Consider the following 25,319-nt stretch of genomic DNA (forward strand, 5'->3'; position numbering starts at 1 on the left):
CGCGGCGCAGCTGCCGAGAACTTTTCGGGAAGTGGCGGGCAAAGCCCTGCCCAGCCCAGCCCCGGCTGCCGTGTGCCCGGGGCCGGTGCGGAGGGGTGAGACAAGCGGGGCCGTGCTCGGCCGGGCACGGGGCGCGGCTGCCGCTGCGGCCGGGGCCTGGACAGCGGGCGTGGGGTGACGGGCACAGGGGCACAGGGCGCTGCGGACAGCCCGGCCCGGCGGGCTGTGTCCGTGTGCGGGCTGTGTGTGTCCGTGTGTGGGGCTGTGTGTCCGTGTGCGGGGCTGTGTGTGTCCGTGTGCGGGGCTGTGTGTCCGTGTGTGGGGCTGTGTGTCCATGTGAACGGCTGTTTGTCCGTGTGCGGGGGTGTGTGTCCATGTGGACGGCTGTTTGTCCATGCACGGGGCTCTGTGTGTCCGTGTGCAGGGCTGTGTGTGTCCATGTACGGGTGTGTGTGTGTGTCTATGCACGCGGCTGTGTGTGTCCATCCATGCACGGGGCTCTGTGTCCATGTGCGGGGCTGTGTGTGTCCATGTGCGGGGGTGTGTGTCCATGCACGGGGCTCTGTGTGTCCATGTGAACGGCTGTTTGTCCATGCACGGGGCTCTGTGTGTCCGTGTGCAGGGCTGTGTGTGTCCATGTACGGGGGTGTGTGTCCATGCACGGGGCGCTGTGTCCATGTGCGGGGCTGTGTGTCCATGTGGGGGCTGTGTGTCCATGTGAAGGGGTGTGTGTCCATGCACGGGGCGGTGTGTGTCCATGTGCGGGGCTGTGTGTCCATGCACGGGGCTCTGTGTCCATGTGCGGGGCTGTGTGTGTGTCCGTGTACGGGGGTGTGAGTGTCCATGCACAGGGCTGTGTGTATCCATGTGAAGGGCTGTGTGTGTCCATGCACGGGGCTCTGTATCCATGTGCGGGACGGTGTGTGTGTCCATGCACAAGGCTGTGTGTATCCATGTGAAGGGCTGTGTGGGGGTTTGTATGTGTGTGTCCATGTGCAGGTGTATGTTTTGGAGTGTCTGTGGCACCACATCTACCCGTGTCTGTTGACCCCGAGGCTGTCTCTGTGACTTCCAGAGCTGCCCTCTCGTTCCTTCACCACTGACAGTTTTACAAAGCTATAGCAGATGGACTTTTTTCTTACACGTCTGTAAGGGGACTGTGTACATGTTGGGCACAATGCCTTTGCAAGAAATGCTCACCTTTATACTAAAGCAGTAGTTTCACTTTTATCCCATTGACAGTGAGTTTCACAAACCAGATTCAACAAGGACCCAGCACAGTTTGCAAGCTGCCTCTTCTTCTTGTCCTTACATTTCTGTTTTTTCAGGGTGAGGCATTCCTGATCTTTCAGGGGATGATGCTTCCCCCAGACTGTGACTTGGGAACATCAGTGCTGCCATGTCCCACAGGCTAACTTTAAAAGCACTGCTCCTCAGGGTGTTGCTGGGGCATTAGCTTGTTTCTGCTGGCCTCAGGCAGCAGCCAAGTTTGTTCTAATTCTGCCTCACTCAAAAGAAACTTCTATTTACCAGTTTGATCTGTGGCAGGATTTACAAGGAGCTCCTGATATTCACATCATGAGCTAGTTTAATTGCCAAGCTCAGGAGATGTTGCTCCTGCACCACCGATGTGCCTTTTCTAACTCTGTCCCTGTCCCTGACATATTTTCTCTGCTGCCCTTTGTCCACTTACTTTTCTCTCATTGACAGTTGGTTTCACAACCAGGTTTGATAAGGGCCTGTCACAGTCTGTGAGCCACCTCTGGGCTCTGCTTCTGGCTCAGGTCTCCCTGCCCCAGTTTTCTTCTCCACTTGTAAAGCTTCCCACTAAGGCACCTTGAAATCTGCATTAGGCATAGGCATTTACATTTACATCTTTTAAACTTAATATTGGTCTTTATTCTCATGGCGTGTAATTGCTCCATTCCCTGCTGAGATGTTGGCTGGAAAAATTCAGAGGTTTTCCCTCGGAGGAGAAGCCTCAGTGACACCTGTCACATGCATTTCTGTGCTCTCTGCCTCCAAATCTTTCAGTAACAAACATGTAGTCTTTCCTACCATCTTGCTGTGATTATAAACTGTTTCCAGCCACTCTGGACTGGGGCAGGAGCCTTCATTGTGTACCTGTGTTCTTTTTCAGAGCCATCTTTCCTCCTCTCCTTGTCCCAGCTGCCTCGTGGCGCTGCCAGTGCCTGCCTGCCTGGCAAGTCAGAGCATGTCTGGACCCTGTGGATGAGATGCAGAAGATGGCAGAGCCGCTGGGGCTCAGGGATGAGTGTGGGGAGGGGACTTCGGGGGCTCCTGCCCTCGCTGGCTCCTGCCTTGCGGACAACAGACTGAACCTGGATGTCTATCCTGACGGCTGCCGCCGTTTCCTCCAGCTGTTCAAGGAGCAACAGGGAGAGGTGGTCCAGGTCGAGTTCCTCCGGCTCAGCAGCAACGATTGCCTCATTGACACCGCACTGGGCAGCCTACCTCATCTGAAGCACCTGAAATCCCTGGTGCTTAAAGGTAAATTCCTGGGCCCGTCTAACTTTTCTAGGCTCAGATTTTTTGTTAATCCTTCTCTTCACGTCTGCAAGACAAACTGCCCTTGGAAGTGTTTTGTTGCAGTGCCCCTTAGCACAGCTTTGACTGAGCCTTGCTCAGAGCTGAATGCAGATTTCAACAAGATACAGCTTCTAGCGTCTTATTTCCACCCTTTGTTTCTACAGCTGCCTGGGGACTGTTTTTTTTTGGAGTCTAGTTGGGTTGATGCTGCAGTATTTTCTGTAGCCATTCTCTAGAAGTAGAGTATTTTTTGCAGTTACACAACAAGAGGGAGGTTGAAAGGTGTTCGGTGAATGTTCAGCCCCTCTTTAATTTTTGGGAATGTAATAAGCAGTCTTTACTGTGTTTCTGTCTGAATTACTCAATGCTTAATTCTTGCTTACTGTCAGTGACTGTAGGTTTAGCAGAGTTCAAGACAGACCAGAAGAGGCTGATTCAGTTCAACATTTTATCTAAAGTAGGACACAGGGTGTCCATGTAATTTGGCAAAGTCTAAGAGCTGTAAATATTAGATCATTCTTTGACTGTCTCATCAATTTATTATCGGATGATCTCAATACAATTTGTATAATTTCTATATCAAACTGAATCATTTGCTCTTTGGGAGGCAGAATTTTAAAAATAAAGGAGAAAAAAGGAGGAGTTTTGGGGCAGAATTCAGGGTTACAGCTGAAAACTGAATAGTCTGAGGTTTGTTTCTATATCTGTCACAAATTTCTCATATGAATAATTTGATTTGTCTTTTCCCTCTTTAGTAAGGTGGCAATAACAGCAATACCTTTTATCAGTCTCCTTTTGTGAGATGTACACACACCCTGAGCATCCTGAAGGGCAATAAAATACTTCACTAAGATCTTATGTACAAAGTACAAGGTGCCTGTTAGTTTGGTTGTTCTCATTTTGTATCATTATACAGCATAAAAAAAAGTTTGGTGCCCTCTGCTGTATATGGATATAAATAGAAGACAGTGGAGAAGGCGTATGAAAGAATGAACAAGTGGAAAAGTTTGGAAGTTTCCTTTTGTTTGCTCAAGTTATTTTCCAGGGGTACAGCCCTTCTCCAATTTGAGTGTCACAAACTGGGACATGAAACTTTCATTCTTCCCTCTGTGCTGTCTGCTCTACAAAATACTGAATTACCTACTTTTTCCTCCCAGATTTTCACTGCTCTTTCCTCATGTGTGCCCTCCAGTCTTGCAAGGGCAGATTTCAGTCCTCAGGGCTGTTTGCTTCTCAGCAGCATGGATAGAGCCTTGAGGGCAAACTATTGCCTTGATCCATAACATGTTATGTGTTGGCCACTGGTAGCGGAAGAAGTGGGGAAGGAGAGTGGGAGGCTTGGAGGTACATGGGTTGCCCTGCTGAAGTGTGGTAAATATATTTGGGGTGGCCTGGCTCATTCTGAGCTTTGACTCCAGATGTGTTTAGAAGAGCTGTACTGGTGCACTGGGGCATCTCCTGATTTCATAACAGCTCTTCACTGTTACACCCCTTTCACTGACCAGGAGACTGAGGCATGGAGCAGAAAACTCCCTTCTCTGTGTACTTTGTGATTAGTGCTGCTCATTGTGATCAGTAACTCCCAGTCTTGTGAATCTCTGTGCTGAGTCTCATGTGAGGCTGGTGAGCTCTCCTGGTAGCATACTGACCTCTTCCTTCACTTCCCTCCACCCAGGTGGCCATGCTAGGGATGAGTTTGGTTCCTATCAGCATGGCTCCCTGACAAGCTTGCCACCAGACTTGGGGGACCTCAGGTGTCTCACCCATTTGGATCTCAGCTTCAATAGACTCTCCGTCTTGCCAAGCTGCATTCTCTACCTCCCCAGCCTCCGTGTGCTCCTGGTGAGCCACAACAGTCTGGTGACACTTCCTGAGGACTTTGGCTGTCTGAGCAAACTGACTTTCTTCTCTGCGATGAAAAATCAGCTGAAAGACTTACCTCAGAGCATTGGGGATCTGTCAATGCTGCAGGATCTGGATCTCTCAGAAAATGCTTTGGAATTGCTCCCTGAAGAAGTTGGGAATCTGCACAACTGCACAGAGCTGGATCTCTCTGGGAATCGCTTACTGAGCATCCCAGACTCCCTAGGTATGTATTTTATTGGGAAAGAGAAGGACATTGGTATGCCAAGCATTTGGTACAACCTCTGAGACCCAGAGCTATTAGCATAAACCATGTTATATTGGAGCCAGATGGAAGGGGTATCCAGAAGGATCATGCTTGGTTCAGTCAGTACATTTGAGCTTTTACAACATTTTCTGTTTGAATCAGCAACACTGCTGAGATTTCAATACAATTTCCAGTGACCGAGGATACAGCCTGGCTGGTTTTGGGTAGCACCTGGGACTAATAAGAGAAGAGCTGAGGTTTGATGGGATGCAAATCTGGGCTTGAAATCACACTGTTCACTGTGGACCAGTCCACGGAACCGTGCCCTGACTTCTGCTGTCCAGCTTCCTGGGTCCTGTATTACTTTGTGACCGAGGTTGTTTTTGATGCTGTTACAGAAGTGGCTTACTTGTAGCTGAAAAGCAGAAGACAGAGGTGGTTGCATTGCCTCTCAGCTAATTCCTTGCACTCCTTTATTTAGTGAGCTAACGGGATGTTAAGCTTTTGTGCTTTTCCCTCATTATGTGTGTATTTACATCGGCTGAGGAGGGAGGGAGGGTTAGAGCTGCCGTGCAATGCAATTAACAGCACGGATGGGGGGTCACTTCTTGTTCCAACCTGCAGCCAATTTGAAGTCTCTGCGTCGGCTGCATCTCCACAGCAATCTCCTGGTGACAGTCCCTGCCTCGCTTGCCAGCCTGCCCAACTTGTCCAGACTTGATCTGCAGAACAACTGCCTCCGTGCCATCCCTGCTGAGATCCAGGCCTTGCCGTTCGTGCACGTCCGAGGCAATCCCTTGGGAGAGACTGAACCATCCCCGCAGGCTGGTAATTGCAAGGCTTCTGCTGCTGTGTGTTCTGCCCAGCTGTTTCCTCACTCAGCCCAGCATGGCGTAGATGGGTTTGGATTAGAGAAGACAGGTGGGGGGGAATCAGATCAGCATTTATCTCTCTGGAATAATTATTAAGTTGTAAGGAGACAGACACTACTAGTTATGTTTTTATGGGCTCAGTGGTCCCTGGAATTGGGCTTTCTTGGTAGGATTTTACAGTGGAAGCAAAAATGGGACTCCCAGGAAACAAATCAGGAGACATCCCTAAGGGGGTCCAGCCTTTTAAGCAAAAGTGAGCACCAGTTCCTGGACTTGCTGCATGGCCCTAAGGCTGGGGTGGCTCATGCTAGAACCTCAGAGAGCAGCAAGGGGTCATTCTGCTGTGCAGTTACCTCCTGCTCTCCTGAGGTTCACAGGCTGCAGAGAAGCAGCTCTTTGTCCAAGAGGAAGGTGATGAAATGAGCAGGAATATAAGCAGGGTTTCCCAATGGTGCTCATGTTCACAAGAGGTAGCACTGATTCCCAGGGGTAGCCCCAAGCAATCCAACATGGCCCTGGAAGCTGCAGGGGTAAACTGAAATATTTTCTAATTCCCTCTGCTTTTGAGTTTCCTTGGGGGAGAGCCACCATTTCAGTACATCTTGGGGCCTTGAGGCTTCATGCCGTCCTCTTGCTGTGGTGTGTTCTGGAGCCCACTGCAGTGTGACCAGGATTCCATTAGCAGCTTCTGTCTGATTAGGATTAAACCACAACTGTTCAGCATTTCTTGTCTACCTTGGTTTAAATAACCTCTAGCTCCTTCTCCTATCCAAACCTTCTTGTTGTCACAGATAAATCCAGTACCAGAAAGCTAAAAAGACTCTTCCTTGCATCAGGAGAGGGCAGGTAAGCTTCTGTTAAGAACTTATATTACTGTGGTGTAAAAAGGTCCCAGACAAGGTGCATAGTGGGTATTGTGGGAATGTATGGGAGCCTACAGCCTCAGTAGGCCAGTCAAACACAAGTATGAGATTCTTTTGTTGATTTTTGGAGGGCTGAAGTCACTGCACAATGTCATAAATTCGTGCATTTCTTCTGGAAGCTTTACTGTCACCTCTGAAGGCTGCAGAGTGGTCCTGGCCTGTGGCATCCATTTCTACTTTCCTCCGGGGGCTGCCGCTGATCCCCTCCGGATCTGCTTCCGATCTCTCACGCCGGATCCTCAGTGGGTAAAGCTGAGACACCATGATGTCCTGCTGAGTAGAGTCCTGGAGCTGCAGCCTCATGGGGTCCAATTCCAGCAGGTGAGGATACACCCAGCTCACCTCCTGATGAATCTGCCTTTGCAGTAGCTCAGTAGAATCTTCTGAGAGTGCATTTTGGGACCTGTGAGACATTTACCCCCTGCTGCTTTTAAGTAGCTGCAGGACTGCCGCTCTAAGACGCCGTGCGGCAGAGAATCAGAAAGGACACAGCCAGCTTCTCTGATGCTGTCCTGGCCTTTGCCTTCCCCACTGCTCCTGACTGAGCTGAGCTATAACCTTTCTCACTCACAACCCCCCTGCTCTACCAGAGGATAAGTCCAGTGTCTGGCTTTAGCCTGAAAGGAGAATGGTTTGCATCCTTCTCTACAAGTCTGATTGTGTGGTTTGCATTCAAGCTGGGGAGTAGTCACACCACCCACCAGTCTCATCATGGCTGACAGCAGCTCACTGCAAATGCTGCTTTGCCCTTTCTGCTCAGAAGCTGCTGAACTTTTCCTGCCATCACAGTCCATAGCAGACCTGACATTTCCTGTCACCTCCTCAGAGACTACACGGCAGAGCATGTTCTTTGACTCCCTGCATACAGGCCATGCTCTGCCCTCCCTCTTCTTGTCTGCAACGGAAACCACAGAGCAGAGCTGGGCTTGGTTTTATCCTTTCAGTTGGCGTCTCACAGGAATGCTTTTTTGCCAGGAGGTGCAGATCTGGATGCCATATATCTCACCTCAAACCCTTCACCAGCATGAGGTGGTAGTCCGGACCTTCAGTGGCCAGAGCTGGAGTGATCTGAAAACGAGAGTGAAGTGGAAGAGAAAATCAAAGGTGAGCAGATTGAAATTACCAGTGACACACTTTGCTCGTGTTACCCTCTTTGGCTGTGCCCAGCCAAGAGTGAACCTATTTGAAACATCCCATGAGCTGTGTTTTGATCGGCTGCTATAAAATGTAGATTTCAGCTCCAGGTTTCCTTCCTCATGGAGGTGTGTCTCTTGAAGTTGATGAGTTGCAGCCTGCCATGCTTCATCCCTGATCTAGTACTTTCTTTTGCTTGGCTGGTACTCATTTTCCTGCCTTTATTGTATTAAGTTATATGCCCATATGTTTTCTTTGTCCTCTGTTACAGAAGTGTGTGGCCCAGTGTGGTGTCCTTCACTTCTCTTGGTTCCTTGTTGTGTCTCGACTTGTCCAAAATGAATGCAAAGTGCCAGCAGAGGGGACATTGCTCTTTTCCAGTGTTGATCCAAACATCAAAGTGATTTTTCCTCCTGGAGTCACCAAAGAGCCTCGAAGTGTCAAGCTGCAGGTATGCATGCTTTCTGGTGAGCTCTGGTGCAGCTGTTTACTTACGTTCAGTACAGAACTGAACAGAGATGTCTGCCCTATGGTAATTCATGTCTAGACATGGTTGCTTCATGGGCTGACCTATCTCAGATCACCTTCTCTTAACTTCCTTGTCTGCAACATGCTCTATTCTCCATCCTGGCCAGTGTGGGAAAGAGATCTCCAGCAGATCAGCTGGTAGCTGCTATGAAGGGAACACAAGAAGATTTTGTCTCTTTTTCTCTTGCAAAAAAACCCTGACCCTAGCAAAACAACTCAGTGAGAATTGTTGGGGGTGGGGGGGCTATCTAATGTGGATCTAATTCCAAAATCACCCTACTAAAATTAATTGTTCTGTAGAGCTGCTAGATGCTCTTGTAATACTTCAAGTCAGTCCCAGCCTGAGAGGTTGCCAGACTTCAGCCAAAGTTCCCTGTGCTTTATTTCTCAATGGGCCCTGCAGCAAGAACAGCATTTGCCCACTGGGTGCTGGAGGAACTGAGTGAGCAGTGTGGGAATTTGGTGCCTAACTGCTCTGCTCACTGTGCTGTCTGCCCCATCCAGGTGCTGCCAGTCTCTGCAGAAGAGATACAGGAAATCACAGCCAGTGCAGGGTGCAGAGCCAGTCCCCTGCTCTACCTCTCCCAGGACTCCACAGTGGATTTTCTTAAGCCAGTGAGAATTCAGCTGCCTCTTCCACCTGGGATCACAGGTCAGCTTATTCCCGAAATTGCTTGAGGGAAATGCCATATTTGGAGAACCACAAATGGCAAGAGAGAATTTTGTTTGCCTCTCCTGTTGTTAATAAGGCTTGCTGCTTTTCCTGCAAGGAACAGCAAGGTCGATATGTTGAACTGTGTGGTGGTGCAGATGGGTAGGAGCTGAAGGTAGTTCAGGTCCATCAGATCAGGGCTGGGGCTTACAGACCAGACAAGCCGGGAGAATGGTCTTGGCAAAAGGATTTCTTTGCCAAAACCACATGTCTATTTAAACTACTGGTTTTACTATGGTGGGCTGGAGATGCATTGTAAAAGGGCTTCAATTCATGATTGGGAATAGCTTGAAGTGGGAAATAAACATGCTGTCTCCAGGGGTCTGCCTTCTCTTTTCCTTGCATATGAATCAGGTGCTGAGCCACTGCCTTTAAAAATGTATGATTGTATGCTAAGTTACCTCCAGCTGTTTTCAGCAAAACTGCTGAAAGCAGCCTCAGTCATGCCAGGGATTCTTCTGTTTGCTGAGTACCCTGAGTCTCCTTACTCCTATTTTCTTTGACCTCTCTTGGTTTTCTTGTGAAGAAATACATGGCCTTCATTATAACACTGCCTGGTATTTGTATGCCTGAAGTGCATCAGGATTGAAAAGTCTGTGAGATGTACATTAGAAAGAGATAGAACTGAATAATAACCCTAGATTTTAGTGATAAGAATTGTCTAATGGATCTGTTGGTGGGAATGAGCACACTGTAATTTTATCTCTGCATATTTTGCCAGAATAGCCCAAAAGCAATGGGATAGCCTGATCCTTTTATTGCTGCTCTTCTTTGACCAAAGTTCAGTCCTGGATGCTGAAGAGAAGGCCACGAACCCTTTAAAAAGTAAATCACCCAAGACTTCTGCTGCATATAGCATCTCTTGATCATTGATGTCTTTAGGGCTAAATTTGGATCGGTCAAGGCTGCATATTCTCCATGGTGACCTGGAGGGCCAAACCTGGAATGACATTACCAGTGAGGTGGTGCTGGAATTCACCCATCTGTATGCAGTGTTTGAAGTCACTCACTTCTCCTGGTAAGTGCAGGATTAGTCCTGGGGAAAAGGTGGGATATTCCTCTGCCTTGCTTTTTCTATCTGTTCCCTTCTCCTTTTGCAAGTCAGGGCTAGCGTAGCACTTTGTCTCTTCCTGTCATTCTTCCCAATCGTGTGGGTGTGACATTGGCATCTTTCTCTGGGCAGGGTCCCTCCACACTTTTTAATTCCTTGTCTCCAGGTATTGGCTGTGGTACACCACCAAGACCTATATTGGTGGCATTGCCAAGAAGGTCTACGAGCGGCTGCGTCTGTACCAGGTGAACTTCATTGCACTGCAGAGGAAGAGGGATCCTGAGCAAGTCCTGCTACAGTGTGTCCCCAAGCACAAGGTGTGATCTGGGTTGCACTGCCTTGCTCCTGAGCTTCCCAAACTTACCTTTGTATGATGTAAAGGCAGCAGTGCACCAAATGGTCCTGTTCACCACTGCAGAGTCATGGCTGGGGTATGCTGTTGGTGGTGTGATACTAACTCACAGGGAGCTGAGGGAAGAAAAAAACTCATTCTATGCAGTGATGAATGCCACACATTGATTTCCTTCCCTGAAAATCCTGAGGACTGGGCTCCTAAAATTATCTCAACCACAGTTACTGGCTATTTATATGCTATTATCATCCAGCAAACGTGAGGCAAAACATTTTGGCTTAAATTTAAGTCAGAGTTTACATGTCACTTGTCTGACAAGGGCTAGTGTGTGGGTAGCAGCCCTGGTTTTTTTTCAGCTGGAGTAGTTAGAAATGGTATTTTTCCTTATGTCCCTTGCTGTTCTCAGTTCAAGCACTGGAAAAGAACATATGAGGACTCCAGTGCAACGTCAGGTTAGTTTATGCTATGAATGTGAGCTCATCTGCCTGACTTTGTCAAGGAGGAGATGGAAAGTGCTCACACATTCTCTTCTGCTGCCTCTTGCTAGGGGTATCAACCCCCAGCAGTGTTGTTTCAGACTAATGTATGAGTGTGCAGCTGTGGAGAACGTGTCCCTTGGCAGGCAGTGCATCTTGAGGAGGTGAGGGCTATTTTATCAGACTGCCACTAATAGGCTGCATATCCGGCTCTGCATAATTCTCTGCTCTGGTTGCTCCTTCTCTTTACCTGTGTTCCTGTAGTGAAGTGCCCTGTGGACACAAACATCTGCAAGGATTTTCTGTATTGGGTTCTGGGCTAAAACTGTCTCCAGATGAGGCAGCAGTGACACTCAAGTGAGATTGTTGTTTGGTGTGTCTGTAATCCTGCTGGAAATGGTCATGGAGTGAGAGAGGTTTACTGTTACAAACAGAAAGAAGAATCTGACCTGACTGTTGCACTGCCACTGTGATCACACCCTACAAAGTCAAAATGAGCTTTCTGGTGTCCTCAGCTGTGTGCTATTGTAGCACCTGTCTTTTTGCAGAGAATATGTATTTGAATAGTGAGTGGGATATGGTAGCAAGTAAATCCCTCCTTGTCTTTGAAGTTAAAAAGACCTGTTAAAAAGATAGAGAAAATGCTGAAATGCTTTTTAAATGGGTGTTTGTTCATTTATTTACATCCTTTTCATGTAAAATAGTCTTTCCCATTGGAAGTGAAAGGAACATCATGGGTATAGAAACATGGGTTGGATGTGTTTCAGACCAAACACTGTCATCCTTGTCAGGTTGACCCCGTGCTGAAGAAGCTGCAGGACCGCTATCGAGGACCTGAGCCTTCCGACATGGTGGAGATGTTTGAGGGAGAGCAATTTTTTGCAGCTTTTGAGCGAGGCATCAGCATTGATATGGGTATGGTAGTACTGGGCTTGTTCTGCTCCTACCTACCTACCTACCTACCTACCTACCTCTTGTGCTGCTCTGGCCCTAGACGTGTTTCTGCTGTGGGCTTTACTCCTCCATGGCATTCCTCTCTGTCTCCAGCTCACCCACTGCTCACAGCAGCCAGCCCCTGGACATTGAACTTGCCACATTCTCTGGTCACACAACTTTTCTGTCTGCTTTTCCTTATGAAAGTGCTGTTTGCAGACTTTAATTTCTTCCCATTCTCTTGTAAACCTGCAGAGGGCAATAGCCGGGTGGGTTTATTGTTATGACTGATCTGCTTCTGCACACTTTTCTCCACAAGTTGAATGCTTCCTGCTTCTCTGCACAGATCGCCCCGACTGTGTGGATGGACGTCTCTCATTTATTTTTTACTCCCACTTGAAGAACATGAAGGAAATCTATGTGACCTCCCCTGTGGACAGAAAAGGCCAAGCTGTAAAAGGCCAGGTGAACAACCAGTTACACTGACTTCTTGTTTCCTTCATCATTACCTTTAGAATACTCGTCATAATAATCTCTGAGTGCTGAGCACAACTTTTTCCTACTTTTTTTCTCTGGCTTTGCATTTCACTGACTAAACTGAATAATCAAGAAGTGTAATCTGAAGGATCACTCATCACTTCTTAACTGTCTGACTTACATTCCTGCCATTTTTGGGGTGCTGGCAGGAAGTCCAGCCTTTATGGCACAACCTCAGTGCTCCTCCCAGTTACATGTAATTGAGAGGCCATATTTGTGGGCTGAGGATAGATGAGAATGCTGAAATAATTCTTTCCCAGATGGAAAAGACATGGTGCCAATAGGCTGGGCCACTGTGCTTGAATCAGAGCCTAACTGCACGCTTTCTCTTTGCAAAGGTCTCTTTCTACCGAGGGGCAGTTCCAGACAGCATCCCTGAAGATGCCAGCAGGAGGAGAAAAGGTCCAGACTCCCTGTGGCTTGCTACTCTGCCTATCAAACTGCCTGTGAGTTGTCTCCTACAGAAAAATTAATCTAGATGGTGTAAGAGCGTGGCATTCCTGCTCAGCTAATTTTGTTTTCCTCCATGAGAAGGCATGCAATGAATGACCACAAGAAATAGTTGCCCAGCCATGTTGTGGTGGAGATTTTACACTCCTCGAGTAAGCTCTTCTGAAACGAGCGCATGAAGAGTTGGGAGTGGTCTCCACTTCTGCTCATCTTGTCTGTCAAGCACAGGCTTGTTGGAGGGGAGGTCAGAGAGTCAGAGAGCGTGGATCCTTTGAATAAATGATGATGTAGTACACAAGGAAGCTTGCTGTAATTAAGGGAAGTGTCTGTTTTGTTTATTAATTTCTTAGTCACACAGCTCATGCAGCAGGAAAAAAATAAAGGAATAGGATGAGGTAGTTATGCTGGATTTGAACATAGACATTGAGTGTAGGTATTCTGGTGTGAGCTTTAAAGGCTAGGCTGTATGTTACAGTGAGAAATGCAACTTCTGCTTACAGAATTTAAGTGACATTTGAGAAGCCTAAGACAATAAATACCTTGGTAGGCTGAATGCATCCCTTCCGATCACGTGTGATGACCTCACATCCCTTTCTGACACACACAACCTCAACTACAAACCTAGACTAAGTGCTCTCTTACTGCTGAGGCAATTATGCTTCAGGGATGTGGCTTATTTTAAACTGCCCTATAAATTCAGGAAAGGAAATTTCTGATGTGAGTTATGACTGTGAGCATTATGATTTGATATTTTCCTGAGGCAGTGGGCATTGCTGGTCTCTGCCAGTGTGCCTCCTCCTTGCCTATTACAGCCTGACCCTCCAGCCCCAAGAACTTCCCTTCTCCTCAGCAGAAGGAAGGAGATTTCACTGTGGAGACTGAGTGGGTGGACACTGTGCTCTAGAAAAACAGATGGTAGAGGAAAGAATGTTCTTTCTCTTTCTTCTTTGGACACAGCAACTGAAACCCCAGCGGGATGAGAACCCCGGTTCCCTGAATGGCTTCTCCTTCCCTCCCCTGAACCTGGGCAATGCTGAGACTGGGTACCTGACACAGGCAAACCTGCTGAGCATTGCCAGGCGTGTGGGAGCCGACTGGCAGAGCATCGGCCTCAACCTGGGCCTGACCTACCAGCAGATTGAGTGCATAGGATACAATAACAGGTGAGATAGGACACAGTAATCAACAGTGGTGCATTACATCTGTCTGTCTATCTGTCTGCAGTGTAATAGTATAAATCAATGCTTGGCTGGTTGACAGTTCTTCCACTGTAATCGTTTCACTGGATTAAAGATGGGTTGACTAATGGTTCTTCTGAAAATAATACCTCTTATAATGGGAAGCTGATTATTTTCTCTTGCCATTATAAAATAAAGCTTTTTTGTTTGAAAAACAAAATTGGGAAATAACAAACCTGATGAGCTGAATTGCATTCCTGTTTTGTTCTATGATCGGATTCCTGGCTAGCCTCCATCTCTTACAAAGAGAAATGATCCATGGCTTTAATTGTGAATATCATTGTTATTCAAAAAGTGCTTGTGGTACATCATGGGACATGCAGCCTGACCAAAAAGCCAAAGCAGTAGGAGAGAATTAGACTTGTTATGATCAAACTAGTGTTCCTCTGAGGAAATTATATTCAAAAGCAGAATGCCTTGATTTGATACTTCCATTAAGAAAATATTTTATAGAGAAACGTTCATGCAGGAACTGCAACTCCCATATGCTAGGGAGGAAGAGGCAGGTCCACTGAGTGCTTTATGTGTCTGGATGGCTTCTTTAAGCCTCTAGCCATGGCTGGGACTTAGGTAAGGTCTCTTTGGTTTGCTATTCAGGAGAGCGTGTTGGTTACTTCTGTCTTTCCTCCTTTCTTCAGACAGGACCTCAATAAGCAGATCCTGGACATGCTTTTCTTGTGGGCTCAGCAGAACTCAGAGGATCCTGACTGTGTGAGCAAGCTGATTACAGCCATGAAAGAGAGTGGCCGCCAGGACATCGCTGATGAGATTGATGCCATTATCGAGCTGGGGCGGCAGAAATACAGCGAGTCCATCCGCCGGGTGGGCCTGGAGCAGGAGAGCAGCACTGAGGACTCTGCAATAGCTATGACATAGCACCTAGCAGAGAAAAGGGGGGTGTGTGGGACCCCTCTGTGTACCCAGAGTGATGGTGCCTAGGGGCTGCTCCCTCCTCAAGAGCCAGTGTCTTCCTGGGGAGCTGGGTGTTGATTCTCTCGGGTCTGTGCTCACATGCTACTTCTGCCAGTCCCAGGAAGTTTAGAGTGCATTTAGGAACCTTTTTTCTACTTCCACTTCATGACCTTGAGCTTTAGCTTTCAGAAATGTGGAGAAATTTAGAGATTGAAGTGTCTGTCTGTCAGCTGAGTAGCGGCTTAGGCAGTGTTTGATTAATTAATCATAAATATATTACATGTATTTATTTATAACTTATTCCTGAAACTGGAAATACTGCTGGAAACACTGAGTGTGAGCTTTTTGGTCTGTTTGTTCTCCAGTGCTTGGTAGGAGAGTGGAGGTGCAGTCATGTTATGAAGGCCTGTCATGTGGTGGGGACTGCTCAGCCATTTCTGTTAATGATGTGTTCTGCTCACATGAAAATGTGAACTGTATTCCCCATGAAAACGTTTTCTATTTTTTTCCAAATATCTTCTAGTTTCCTTAAGTCCAGACAAAACCTAAGTACTTGTGGAGAAGAAAGAAGAAACTGATTTCTAGAAAAATTGCTCTTTTTTTTGTTTGTTTGTTTTGCTCCAAAAGCTATCATGAAACAAATAGCCTGCTGCACCTGCAAGCACCTTTTTAGACAATGTCTACATACTGCTGATCTTTGACAAAGATCCAATTTTATTTTATATAAAAGTAAAAACCCATGACCTGTTCCGGGAGAGACTCTGATTTAAGTGAAATTAAATTTCCTTTGCAGTTTCCAAGGGGTAGTCCTCACATCCTCCCAGTGAAATATGACTCTGTAGTAGTGAAGGTGTTATCCTTCCTGAAGTTTGGTGAAAAGCATGACTTAAATTTGCATTTTAAAAACTGGTCTGACCAGCTGTGAAATAAGGCGCTCTTGTGGGTTTGGCATGAACCATGCTGAGCTAACTTCCCAGTTTTTCAGCCTGAATATCTTGTATAAGGCTGCAATATAATATCTTGTATATTTACTGCTTTTTAACTGCTCAATGATTTATTATTGAGGTGCCCTTCTCCTCCTGTTCCCCGTCTCATAATGGCCTTCAGTTAATGACCTATCAATGACAGTGGAAAATTGCATGCAAGCATTTTGAAAGACTACTGTCATTTAAGTAAACTCAAGTCTTTCAAGACAGATTTGAATTCAGCATAACTCCCTAAACATTACTTAAAAGGCCGTTTCTTAGTCTGAGAAAATGAAAGTCTATTTTAACATGCCAGGTTGCACCACCCAAAGTCAAGTGCAGTTGCAGGTTGGATAAATCCTGGCATTTTCTTCCCCTCATGAAGAATCATCACTGGCTTCCCTGATGCTGCTTCAGACCTACCATCAGTATTATTGAAAGAGAGTTGTAAAATCGTTGTGCTTTTCTTTCTGTCATTTAAGGCTGTTCTAACATCTCAGGCTACAGAGTGCTTACTGTCAGGTAAAGGACTTGCAGATTTGAGCTGTCACCTTGGGACTTCCACGGATTGGGTTGCTTAGGTTGTGCCACCCGGAGTCTCATGTTGGATTCAAGTCACAGAATGCTCTTTTGAATGTACATTTTCTCTTGTATTCTGTGTCATATGTTATTGTTTGTAATTTTCATCGATACCAACAAGGTATTTGTTCTTTCCTCCAGTTTTGGAGAGATGCATTTGAGCATATTGCTCTCACTGGGAATAAAATCAGCACTTAACTGTTTCACAGCATGGTCTGCTATTCCATAAATGCCTTGAGTTAGATGGAGACTGGTCCCTGTAAACCTGCTGGCAGGAGAACACAGGTGAGCTTGGCTGTGCTGTACAGAAACAGGAGAAGAGCTTGGATACTGCTGGTTGCAAAGCACAGGACAGACTGCAGCTGAGTTAATGGTGTCCCTGGAGGATGGCTTTGCTGCAGTGGGGCTAAGCCAGGAAACACAACATTCAGGGAATGAGCTGAGGCTCAGGTGGAGCAGGTCTGGAAAGCAACAGTGCTAATCTAGAAGGGACAGTGTGTAGGGTAAGCCTGTCCTCTGGTGAAGGTGCAGGAGAAGTCTACAGGAATCACAAGGTAGCATTCACAGCTACAACAGGATGAAGCTTGGCTGCACTTAGCTTTCCATTTGTGATAATCAGGCCAGAGCTGAGTTGGGCAGTGCTGGAATAAAGGATAGGTAGGCTGGACTCTGTGGAGGACTCATCCAGGCATCAGCAGAGCTACAGCTCTTCTGGAAAAGAGCTTGGTGTCAAGAGAGAGGAAGGTTAGTGCCAGGTGTTCAGGTTACTCTTGTAATGGGCGGCAGCCAGGCCAGGTGACAGCAGATACCAAACCCTAAGACAGTTTCATCAGTAGAACAGGTCAGGATTTGGGCTGATAACTTAAGGAGAGGTAACTATTGTGCCCCAAACAAGGATTGTTATCTCCAGTCTTTCCCTGCTAAGTTATAGCCTTATGGGCTGGGTCTCCTTGTATGCTTTCTGGCTTTCCCCTTGAAGTGACACCAAAGCAAGCACCCAGCTGAGGACACCGAGGTGCTGGCGGAATATCAGAGCAACTGTTCAACTGCTCTTTCCTTAGCTGACTTGGCAGCAAATATTTGAGCTGGATGAGAGTCAATGGAAAACATTATTTTGAGGTGTGTTATCTTTATCAATAATCTCTTTGAGGCACAGTAAGTCTTTCATAAGCCTATGGCTGCTATGGCTGATAACATTTGCAGTAGATGGTTTGAAACAGCAAAAGAAATAACTAACCTGGCACTTATCTTTTGAATCGAAATATGGCATTCCTTTCTGACTTCTGTCATGAAGTCATAACTTACTGGAGTAGTATCTTTCCCTTTCCAGCTATCTGGCTTTTTCTGGTGCCTAATATGCACATTACAGTGTCCTACAGGTGATCTGGCAGATTTTATGGTTTTTACTGTGCATGATCCCAATGTGTCCAAAACTCTCCCAAATAAATTTTTACCAGGAAAAGCCTACTTAATTTTTTTTTTTTAAAGTAAAGCACTAAACTCTTTGGGAGTAGGAAATTTTTTTTCTACTTCTTTTTGGGTGTAACATTTATAGCTCTTTAACTCTCATAATTAAACCCTTTTCTACTTCATAAAGTTGCAGATCTCCAGCAAAATGACCTGAGTGTTTCTCACATACGACTCCAAGTTTCTTCTATGACAGTCCTCTAGCTGCCAGGAGACAAATCCAGGTAAGGTGCTCCTACAGATATTAATAAAAAAAGTTGAGAAATGAAAGCCCAGGCAAAGCTCAATTCAGTTTATCAATTCCATTAAAAATACAAGGGAAAGCCTGATTATGTTCTGCAGGGGGTTCAACTGTTTACACAGTCCTGTCAGTAAAATGCTGTATAATTCCCAGTAAAGGAACTGACTGAAATACAAAATTGAGAGTGAGCCAACAGGGGCTGTGTTCAGTTTCTCTGTTTACTGTGGGCAGGCAGCAATACAGTAAAACTCCATAGGATTGCTCTGATAAGGGAAAGGAGATCTTTGTGGTGCACTGAGAACCGGATGGTGCAGCCGTGAACCTACTGAGCTTGATGCCAAAACTGAAAGACTGTTAGAAGATACCCAGTTTGTAAGATTTCCTGCTGCTTATGACACACTTATATGTACACTTGACAGTGTCACACTTCTGGGGTTTTTTAAAGCAAAAGAAAATCTCATGGTCCTTAAATTCACTGTTTTCCTCCAAAGGGAGGATCATCTCATGTTTTCAACCTTTAAAGCAAGAGGAGCTTTCACTTGGAAAGGGAGTGGGAGCATCTTTCAGTCACTGGTGCATCAGAATTCCAGCCCAGGGCTGCATCAAAGTGTGCCCACTGGGCTTATTAGTTGGTACTGTTAAAATGAAGAAAACAGCATTCGCTGCAATTAAGTGTGTGTTCATTCCTGAACTCCACAGAAATAAAGTGTGTGTCCTTAAAGCACCATTTTTCTGTGACTTGCAAATCTGTGGAAGTTTGGAGAGTTTGACCCTTGTTCCAGTTTCCAGCTACCTTGAAAGAATTTGGTGACTGGGAGATGTAGAAACCATCTAGGCAATATGACCATGCGTTTATTCTTCCTGTCTCCCAGTAGGTCTGTAGCTTGAACCCATCCAGAAGTTTGTTTTGAGGGGCTGGAGCTAAGATCTCTCTGCTTGGTTTGCTCATTGAACACCAGTGCAGTTCTTATCTTTTCCAGACAGGAAATGGTAGAACAAGAAAATGTGCAAGGGGCTGGAGGGACGCTCAGAGATGAATACTACAGAGCATTTTTAAATCTTTTCTTACAGCAAAGTATTGCATCTCCTGGGAAAGGATGAAGACCGTGAATGCATGGTTGCCATCCACTGTTTCTCAACTAGGTGGCACCAAACGAAATAGTCCAATATCACCTGCAAAACAGCAAAACTGGGTACTTTTTTTCCCCCACTTTGCACAGTTCTAATGCTGACTCTTTGTTGTGGGATGTTTGAGGCCAAAACCTAAATGATGTGTTCAGAAAGTGATTAATTTAAAAAGCAAATAAATACAGAAAATTGAATCCATTCCCACGTGGAAGGACCAAGAGATTTGGGGATGCCTTTCTCAGGCAAGAGAAAGATCAGACAGCAGCAACAGAGCATGTAGAGAAACAAAGCAGGCAGAGGAAGCCGATCAGACATCTCTACTTGCTTTGTCTAGAAAAGCAAAATGGCTGCAAATTTTGTTTCTGCTGGAGCCCTGTGGATAAGAGGAGACCACACTTTCAAGGGTTGGAGGAGGTGGCTGTTGCTTGAACCTCTCCTCAGAGCCATGTGGCTGAGCTTCACTCCTGGACTGAGAATTCCAGTGGTGACCCAAAGCAAACCAGGTAGCACTGCAAGGGGGAGGCAGGATTTCTGCTCTGCACATGTCAAGCTTGAAAACATCTGCACTGCCCTGTTTTCACTGCATCTCAGGCTGAGTACACAAAGTGCCATGTGCTGGGTCACCTGCTGGAGCCACATCAGGGGCAGGCCCTGTGTAGTCATCAGCTGCAGGGTTGCAGAAGGCCAGGGAAGACAGACTGGGCACAACCCAGAACAGCTTGGTCAGCTGGAAAGTGTTCCTGCCCATGGTGGGCGAGTTGGATGTTTGAAGTCCCTTCCAACCCAAACCACTGTATGATTCCATGAAGTTGGGCAGGTTTGGTTAAGCTAACAGGATATGAGAGCTTAAGGGATTGTCTGCAGACATTTAGTGAGGGACTTGGGAAAAGAGCAAGATAATATTCTTCATCTCTTAGCTGCCAAGCTGTCCTAAGTTTCCATGCTTCTACAACCCTGCCAGCCCTCTGCTTGAATCAGCAAGGGTAAAGCTTGGAATTTTTAAAAGACCCCTCAAATAGCTTAAGAAATTATTTGAATTTTCCATCCTAATGCAGGAAACCTCTTTCCTGATCAAGAGATACCAGGGTTTGGCAGGTCCACTTGTGGGACAGTTCCAAGGCAGCAGCAAGAACTTAAAGCTTTGGGTATGAACAGGATCACACAGTGATCTGAGTAACCCTAGATGTGTCCTAGCCATGCTGTCTCTGCCAGGTTTCTGCCAGATCTGGTCTTCTGATGGTGTTCAGCATCACCAGGTTTCAAAACTGCAAATCTGCATGTCCAGAAGAGAGTGGGACTTTTGCAGAGGGTGGCTGCAGCCCCTGTGGAGTCACCCATCTCTCTGTATCATGTAAGGAAGAGACCTGGCTGATGAGTCTGGCTGGTTAGGCTTCTAATTCTGCTTTGTTGGGCTGATGGAGAGAAGCATTAGATTACAGTGAGAAGTAGGACAGGAAAGTTGGATGAGGGAGGTAGTAACAGGATAGCCAAGGGAGGATATGAGCTTAGGTATGAATCTTCCCCTTGCTGCTTCTTCAGCCATGTCCTCAGAAGATTTTTTATTTTCTCTGGAAGCAGCAATGGTTGAGGACAGATGATTTTGGGTTTTTCCCCTCCAGACTGGGTAAGAATGGAAATTGTTGTGACTCTTAGCATCTCCCCAAGGTCACAGCTGAGAACAAACATGGCTTGTCATATGGATTGTAGCTGCTCCCTCTCAACACTGCAAGTTTCTGTCTCCTGATGTCTGCACAGCCTTCATGTGTTGCAGGAGCATCTGAGACTGAGTGACAGTCTTGGTGAGGCTTTTATCCTGGTGCATTGAAAGAAGCAAGAAAATACAGTCTCCCCCTCAAAAATCCCCACAATAGATGATTTGGTGACGCTTTCATCCTGATGCATTGCAAGGAGCAGGAACACATGGTGTCTCCCCCTCCAAAGTCCCTTACAAGAGATTATTTCTTTGCAGTCTGGGCAGAGTAAAGAAAATCCTGCTTCTCAAACAGGCTATTTTGTGACAACTGCTGTGCATGCATGATGGCTGGAAGGCAGAGGCAATCACAAATGGATCAATCAGCTTTTTGGGGTCCTAAAATAACATGGCCCTGGAGGAGCTGGCTGCAGCTCTTGGTGAGGCAGCAAGCCTGGACTCTGAGGTCCAGCTGTTTGACCCGTGGCAGGGTGACAGTGTCCTCAGCATCCACTTCACCCTTCATCCTGGCAGCACGGAGCCATCTCGCCCTCCTGCTCCCCAAGAAATAGCCATGGAGGTACTGCCAATGCAGATGCCTCACAGTTGTCAGCTGCTGAAAGGGGAGACAAACAAATGAGATGTGGAGGGTGAGGAATACTGAAAAATTCTGGAGCAAACTGCATTTTTTGGCACCTATCTGCATGCTTGGGCCATATTGGCAGGGGGAAAGAGTGATCAGTGCCCCATAAATCGGATGCCACCTTGTCATGGGAACAGATGCATATGATGGGATGCTGTTGGTCATTTTCTCCCTGGATTAGAGGGGGAATGCCCTGCTGAAAGGCTCCCAGGGCAATGGGTGGCTGCAGCTGCAGGCTCCCTGCCAGCAGCTGTGCCCAGAGTGGGATCTGGAGGCCAATCTCACAGCCAAGACAGCGCCATTCATCGGCACTCAATAAACAAAAGTGCCTCGCTGTTTTATCCAGGAGATAAGCATGGAGGGCATGAGAGTGCTTTCCCTTGTGCTGTCTGTGCTGAACGTGGGAGCCTGTGTTGGCTGCCAAAGGGGCTGAGGCACTGCTGCTGTGGCACATGCTGTGGACAGGCAGGGAATGGGGCTGCTGGGTGCCAGCAAGCCCCGAGGCTGCAGCCTCACGGGTACTGAGCTTACTGGAGGCTGCCAGCCCTGCAAAACATGTTGCAGGAGCTGGCCCACTGTTTAAGCCAGCTCGTGACAGATTACTCCTTAGAATGCCAGGGTCAACCCAGCCGCTATAAAAGTCACTTAAAAAAGGGAGAAATTTCTATTTTTTGTTTTACACGCACTTGTATGCTTTGAGCCTCAGGGATTTTATTCCCACTAATTCTTCAGCATTTAAATCAAATAGCTACTAAGAAGATACCTCTTTTCAAGGAGTAATGGCCACCAGTGGGTTTACCAGTCTGATCTTGCAGCTTGAGCTTTTGGCGACAACAGAGCTGGGTTTGGGGCTAAGCTGTCCCCTTCTTGCACTCTCCAGCTGCATCCACATCCTCTCTCACTTCTCTAATGTCAAGATTCTGCATAGAAAATGAAACAAGACCTGCTGGGTCAGTGGTTTCTGGGTGCTTCCTGCCATCCAAGCTGATGGCCAGCTGTGAATCTGTCCATTTTACTCATTCTGTTTAATTATACCCTGGATGCCTCCCCTAACACCTCTCTGCTGTTCCTTTGGCAACACATCCTGTGGTCTCAATGGAGAGCAAGATCAGGCTTGGCTAGGATTGATTTTTCCAGAAAACAATGTCGACTGGTGCTAATTACATTACTGCCTCTTCAATATTTATCAGTTAAATTGTCTACCATGCTCTGAAAATCATGTCCAGAATGGCCAGCAGGCCAAGGGAGCAGTGACCAACTTGCCCAATTTTACTTTTTTAAGCATTGGTTTAATAGCTGCACTCATCAAGCACTTGGGGATTTCACTGGCAGTCCGCATTTATTAAAACAGAAAACAATAAAATGAGGAAGGGAACTGAAAAGCGAGACCTCGTGAAAACCTCTTTCTTTGCAGCAGACTGAACTTGACCCATGTCCTTGTAGGGCTGATCCAGCCCACGGCCCCTCTGAGAGACAGGCTGAAATCAGTGCAGGATTTTGAGACTCACACAGGACAAGCTTTGTGACAAGCCAAGCACTCCCCTGCTCACCATGATCACAACAATGTTGCCTTGTACAGGAGATCCTGAGCTGTGCTCTTCACCTCGTATCAGACACACACAGTGCTGCTTTTGAAGCTCCATTTTGTACCAAACAGATTTAAATCTCTTTTGTGTCTGTCAGGAGCAAAAATTTATGTCTGAAAGCAGAAGAAACCTTGACAACCTGGCACTCACTGAATGCGAACTTTCTTCCTCTGCTTCCTTTTTTTATCCCCTCTCTTAAATGCTGCCGGAAGAAACGAGTCCTTTGTGCCATGCAGGTTACAAAGAGCAGTGGTTCTTATGCAGCAGAACCAAAAATAAAAATGTGTGATTGCAGTCTTCCTGAGATGCAGCACAAAGATGGACAGTGTTAACCTCTTCTTTGCCAGGGGGTGGTCATGTCCTGCCAGCACATCTATGCTGTGATAAACAGTAACATCTATACCTCAAGCCACACTGAGCTCAGTTCAGCTCTTGACTGAGAGGGTACAGCACCGTGAACCCCACTGATGCCTTTACAAAACAGGGCAGAGCCACCACCAAGGAGAGGGGTGGGAAGCAGGTTTGCAGCTGGGGAGTGAGAAGACCACAATTCCCTCACATTGTTTTGCTGTTCTCCAAACTGGAAATTCCCACAGCAGTGCCCATCACAGCAGCCTGCCTGCAACCCAGCCCTTGCTGCCTGTTTTTCCAAGGCGTGGTGGAGATAAGACTGGGATTGGATAGGCTATTCTGGCATCTTCCTGCCCACTGCACTTGCATTTTCCTCTTGTGCTGGATACTCATCCAAGATGCCCATAAAATGGCCACAGAGCACAGGTCTCCTTCCTTGGTCTCCTCCACCATCCTTCTGGAGGGAGCTTTCCACCTCCAGTGCTGTGTCTTCTCATGCTTTGCTCAGCCTGGGTTGAAAAGTGCATGAGAAAAGCTGATACCCTTTTCACCCATATCCAACTCATTAGCATTGGCTTCTGCCGCTTCACTGGCCTCTGGTTTATGTCTTCTTCTCGCCTTGGGTTCCAGATCCCTGACTGTGATAACAAGCTCCTCTTGTTTTCAGGTGTGTGAACAACTGTGATGTTTCTGGGCTGTTCATCATGACTCCATATACCTGTCACTTCTCCTGTGTACACAATGTCCTCATTAGCCCTACATGCTCCGGTAGGCACTCTTCTCTAGTCACCTCTGATTCACTGCACAGGATAACTGGGCACTGATGCTCTGCCAGCTTCCATGGGCCCGTGATACAGAGCTGGTAATCCCTCAGTCACCTAGGGCCTGGTGTATGTGAACAATGAGAGAGGGTCTTAGAGATGTACTTCCCTGGAAATCTTCCCCTCTTTCTCTGGTGGTATCACACCTGTGGATGCTACAGAACCACAGAATGGTTTGGGTTGGAAGAGAGCCTTAAAGATCACCTCATTCTAACCTTTTCTAGTGGATGTCTTGCACTATATCAGGTTACTCAGAGCCCCATCCAGTCTGGCCTTGAACACTGACAGGGATGGGCCATCCACAGCTTCTCTGAGCAACCTGTTCCAGTGCCTCACCACCCTCACCCCAATGAACTTGGTGATACCAAGAGGCACAGAGATCTGTTTGGCTGCTGCTGTCCTCCTCACCTGCATGTTTAATTTCCAAGGCCTGATGAAAAGGTCTCTGTGGATGTTCCGTCCCAGCAAGAACTTGGATCCCATAACGCTCCTGAGAACCCCAGCTCCACGCAGGAGCCTGCTAACCCCAAAAATCGATGCTCGCCAGTGGTATGGCAGCTTTCCTGAGGGGTAGCAGACAGCACAGCATGGTGACCCAACAGGAACAGCAGGCCTGGCTGGCATCCTGAAGGGAATGACAGAATGAGCTGGAAAGGACCCACAAGGCTCATCGAATCCAACTCCTGGCCCTGCACAGGACATCCCCTGGTGTCGCACCATGTGCTGAGAGCAGTGTCCAAACGCTTCTTGTGCTGTCAGGCTTGGTGCTGTGACCATGTCCCTGGGGAGCCTGTTCCGGTGCCCAACCATCCTCTGGGTGAAGAGCCTTTTTCTAATGCCCAACCTAAACCTGCCCTGACACAACTCCGGGCCGTTCCCTCGGGTCCAGAGGAGGCTAATTATTTCTGCCCCGCTGTCGCTCGCCGCGTGTGCCGGCCGGCAGGATGGCTGTGAGGGGCCGGGTGCCCGGCGGCGGTCCCCGGGGCCCCGGCCCGCGTTGCCATGGGGACGCGGCGGCCGCCCCGGCGGGGAGGGACAGGCGGCGGCGGTTCCTGCGCCGAGCGCGGCCG

The 25,319-nt window shown here is 47.3% G+C and overlaps 1 protein-coding gene across 1 annotated transcript; it reads left to right on the forward strand.

The window, feature by feature from the left end:
• Window positions 1–2,082: 2,082 nt before the first annotated feature.
• Window positions 2,083–16,525, forward strand: PIDD1 (p53-induced death domain protein 1). Its single transcript, XM_066320981.1, has 15 exons — window positions 2,083–2,511; window positions 4,226–4,639; window positions 5,285–5,488; window positions 6,324–6,378; window positions 6,575–6,776; window positions 7,431–7,559; window positions 7,861–8,040; window positions 8,622–8,769; window positions 9,712–9,847; window positions 10,047–10,197; window positions 11,500–11,623; window positions 11,988–12,106; window positions 12,517–12,624; window positions 13,586–13,791; window positions 14,505–16,525. The coding sequence occupies exons 1-15, from the start codon at window positions 2,238–2,240 to the stop codon at window positions 14,740–14,742; spliced, it is 2,688 nt and encodes an 895-aa protein (XP_066177078.1). The 5' UTR covers window positions 2,083–2,237; the 3' UTR covers window positions 14,743–16,525.
• Window positions 16,526–25,319: the final 8,794 nt, after the last annotated feature.

The sequence above is a fragment of the Sylvia atricapilla genome, chromosome 6, assembly GCF_009819655.1.
Source record: "Sylvia atricapilla isolate bSylAtr1 chromosome 6, bSylAtr1.pri, whole genome shotgun sequence".
In the NCBI taxonomy this organism is placed as follows: domain Eukaryota; kingdom Metazoa; phylum Chordata; class Aves; order Passeriformes; family Sylviidae; genus Sylvia; species Sylvia atricapilla.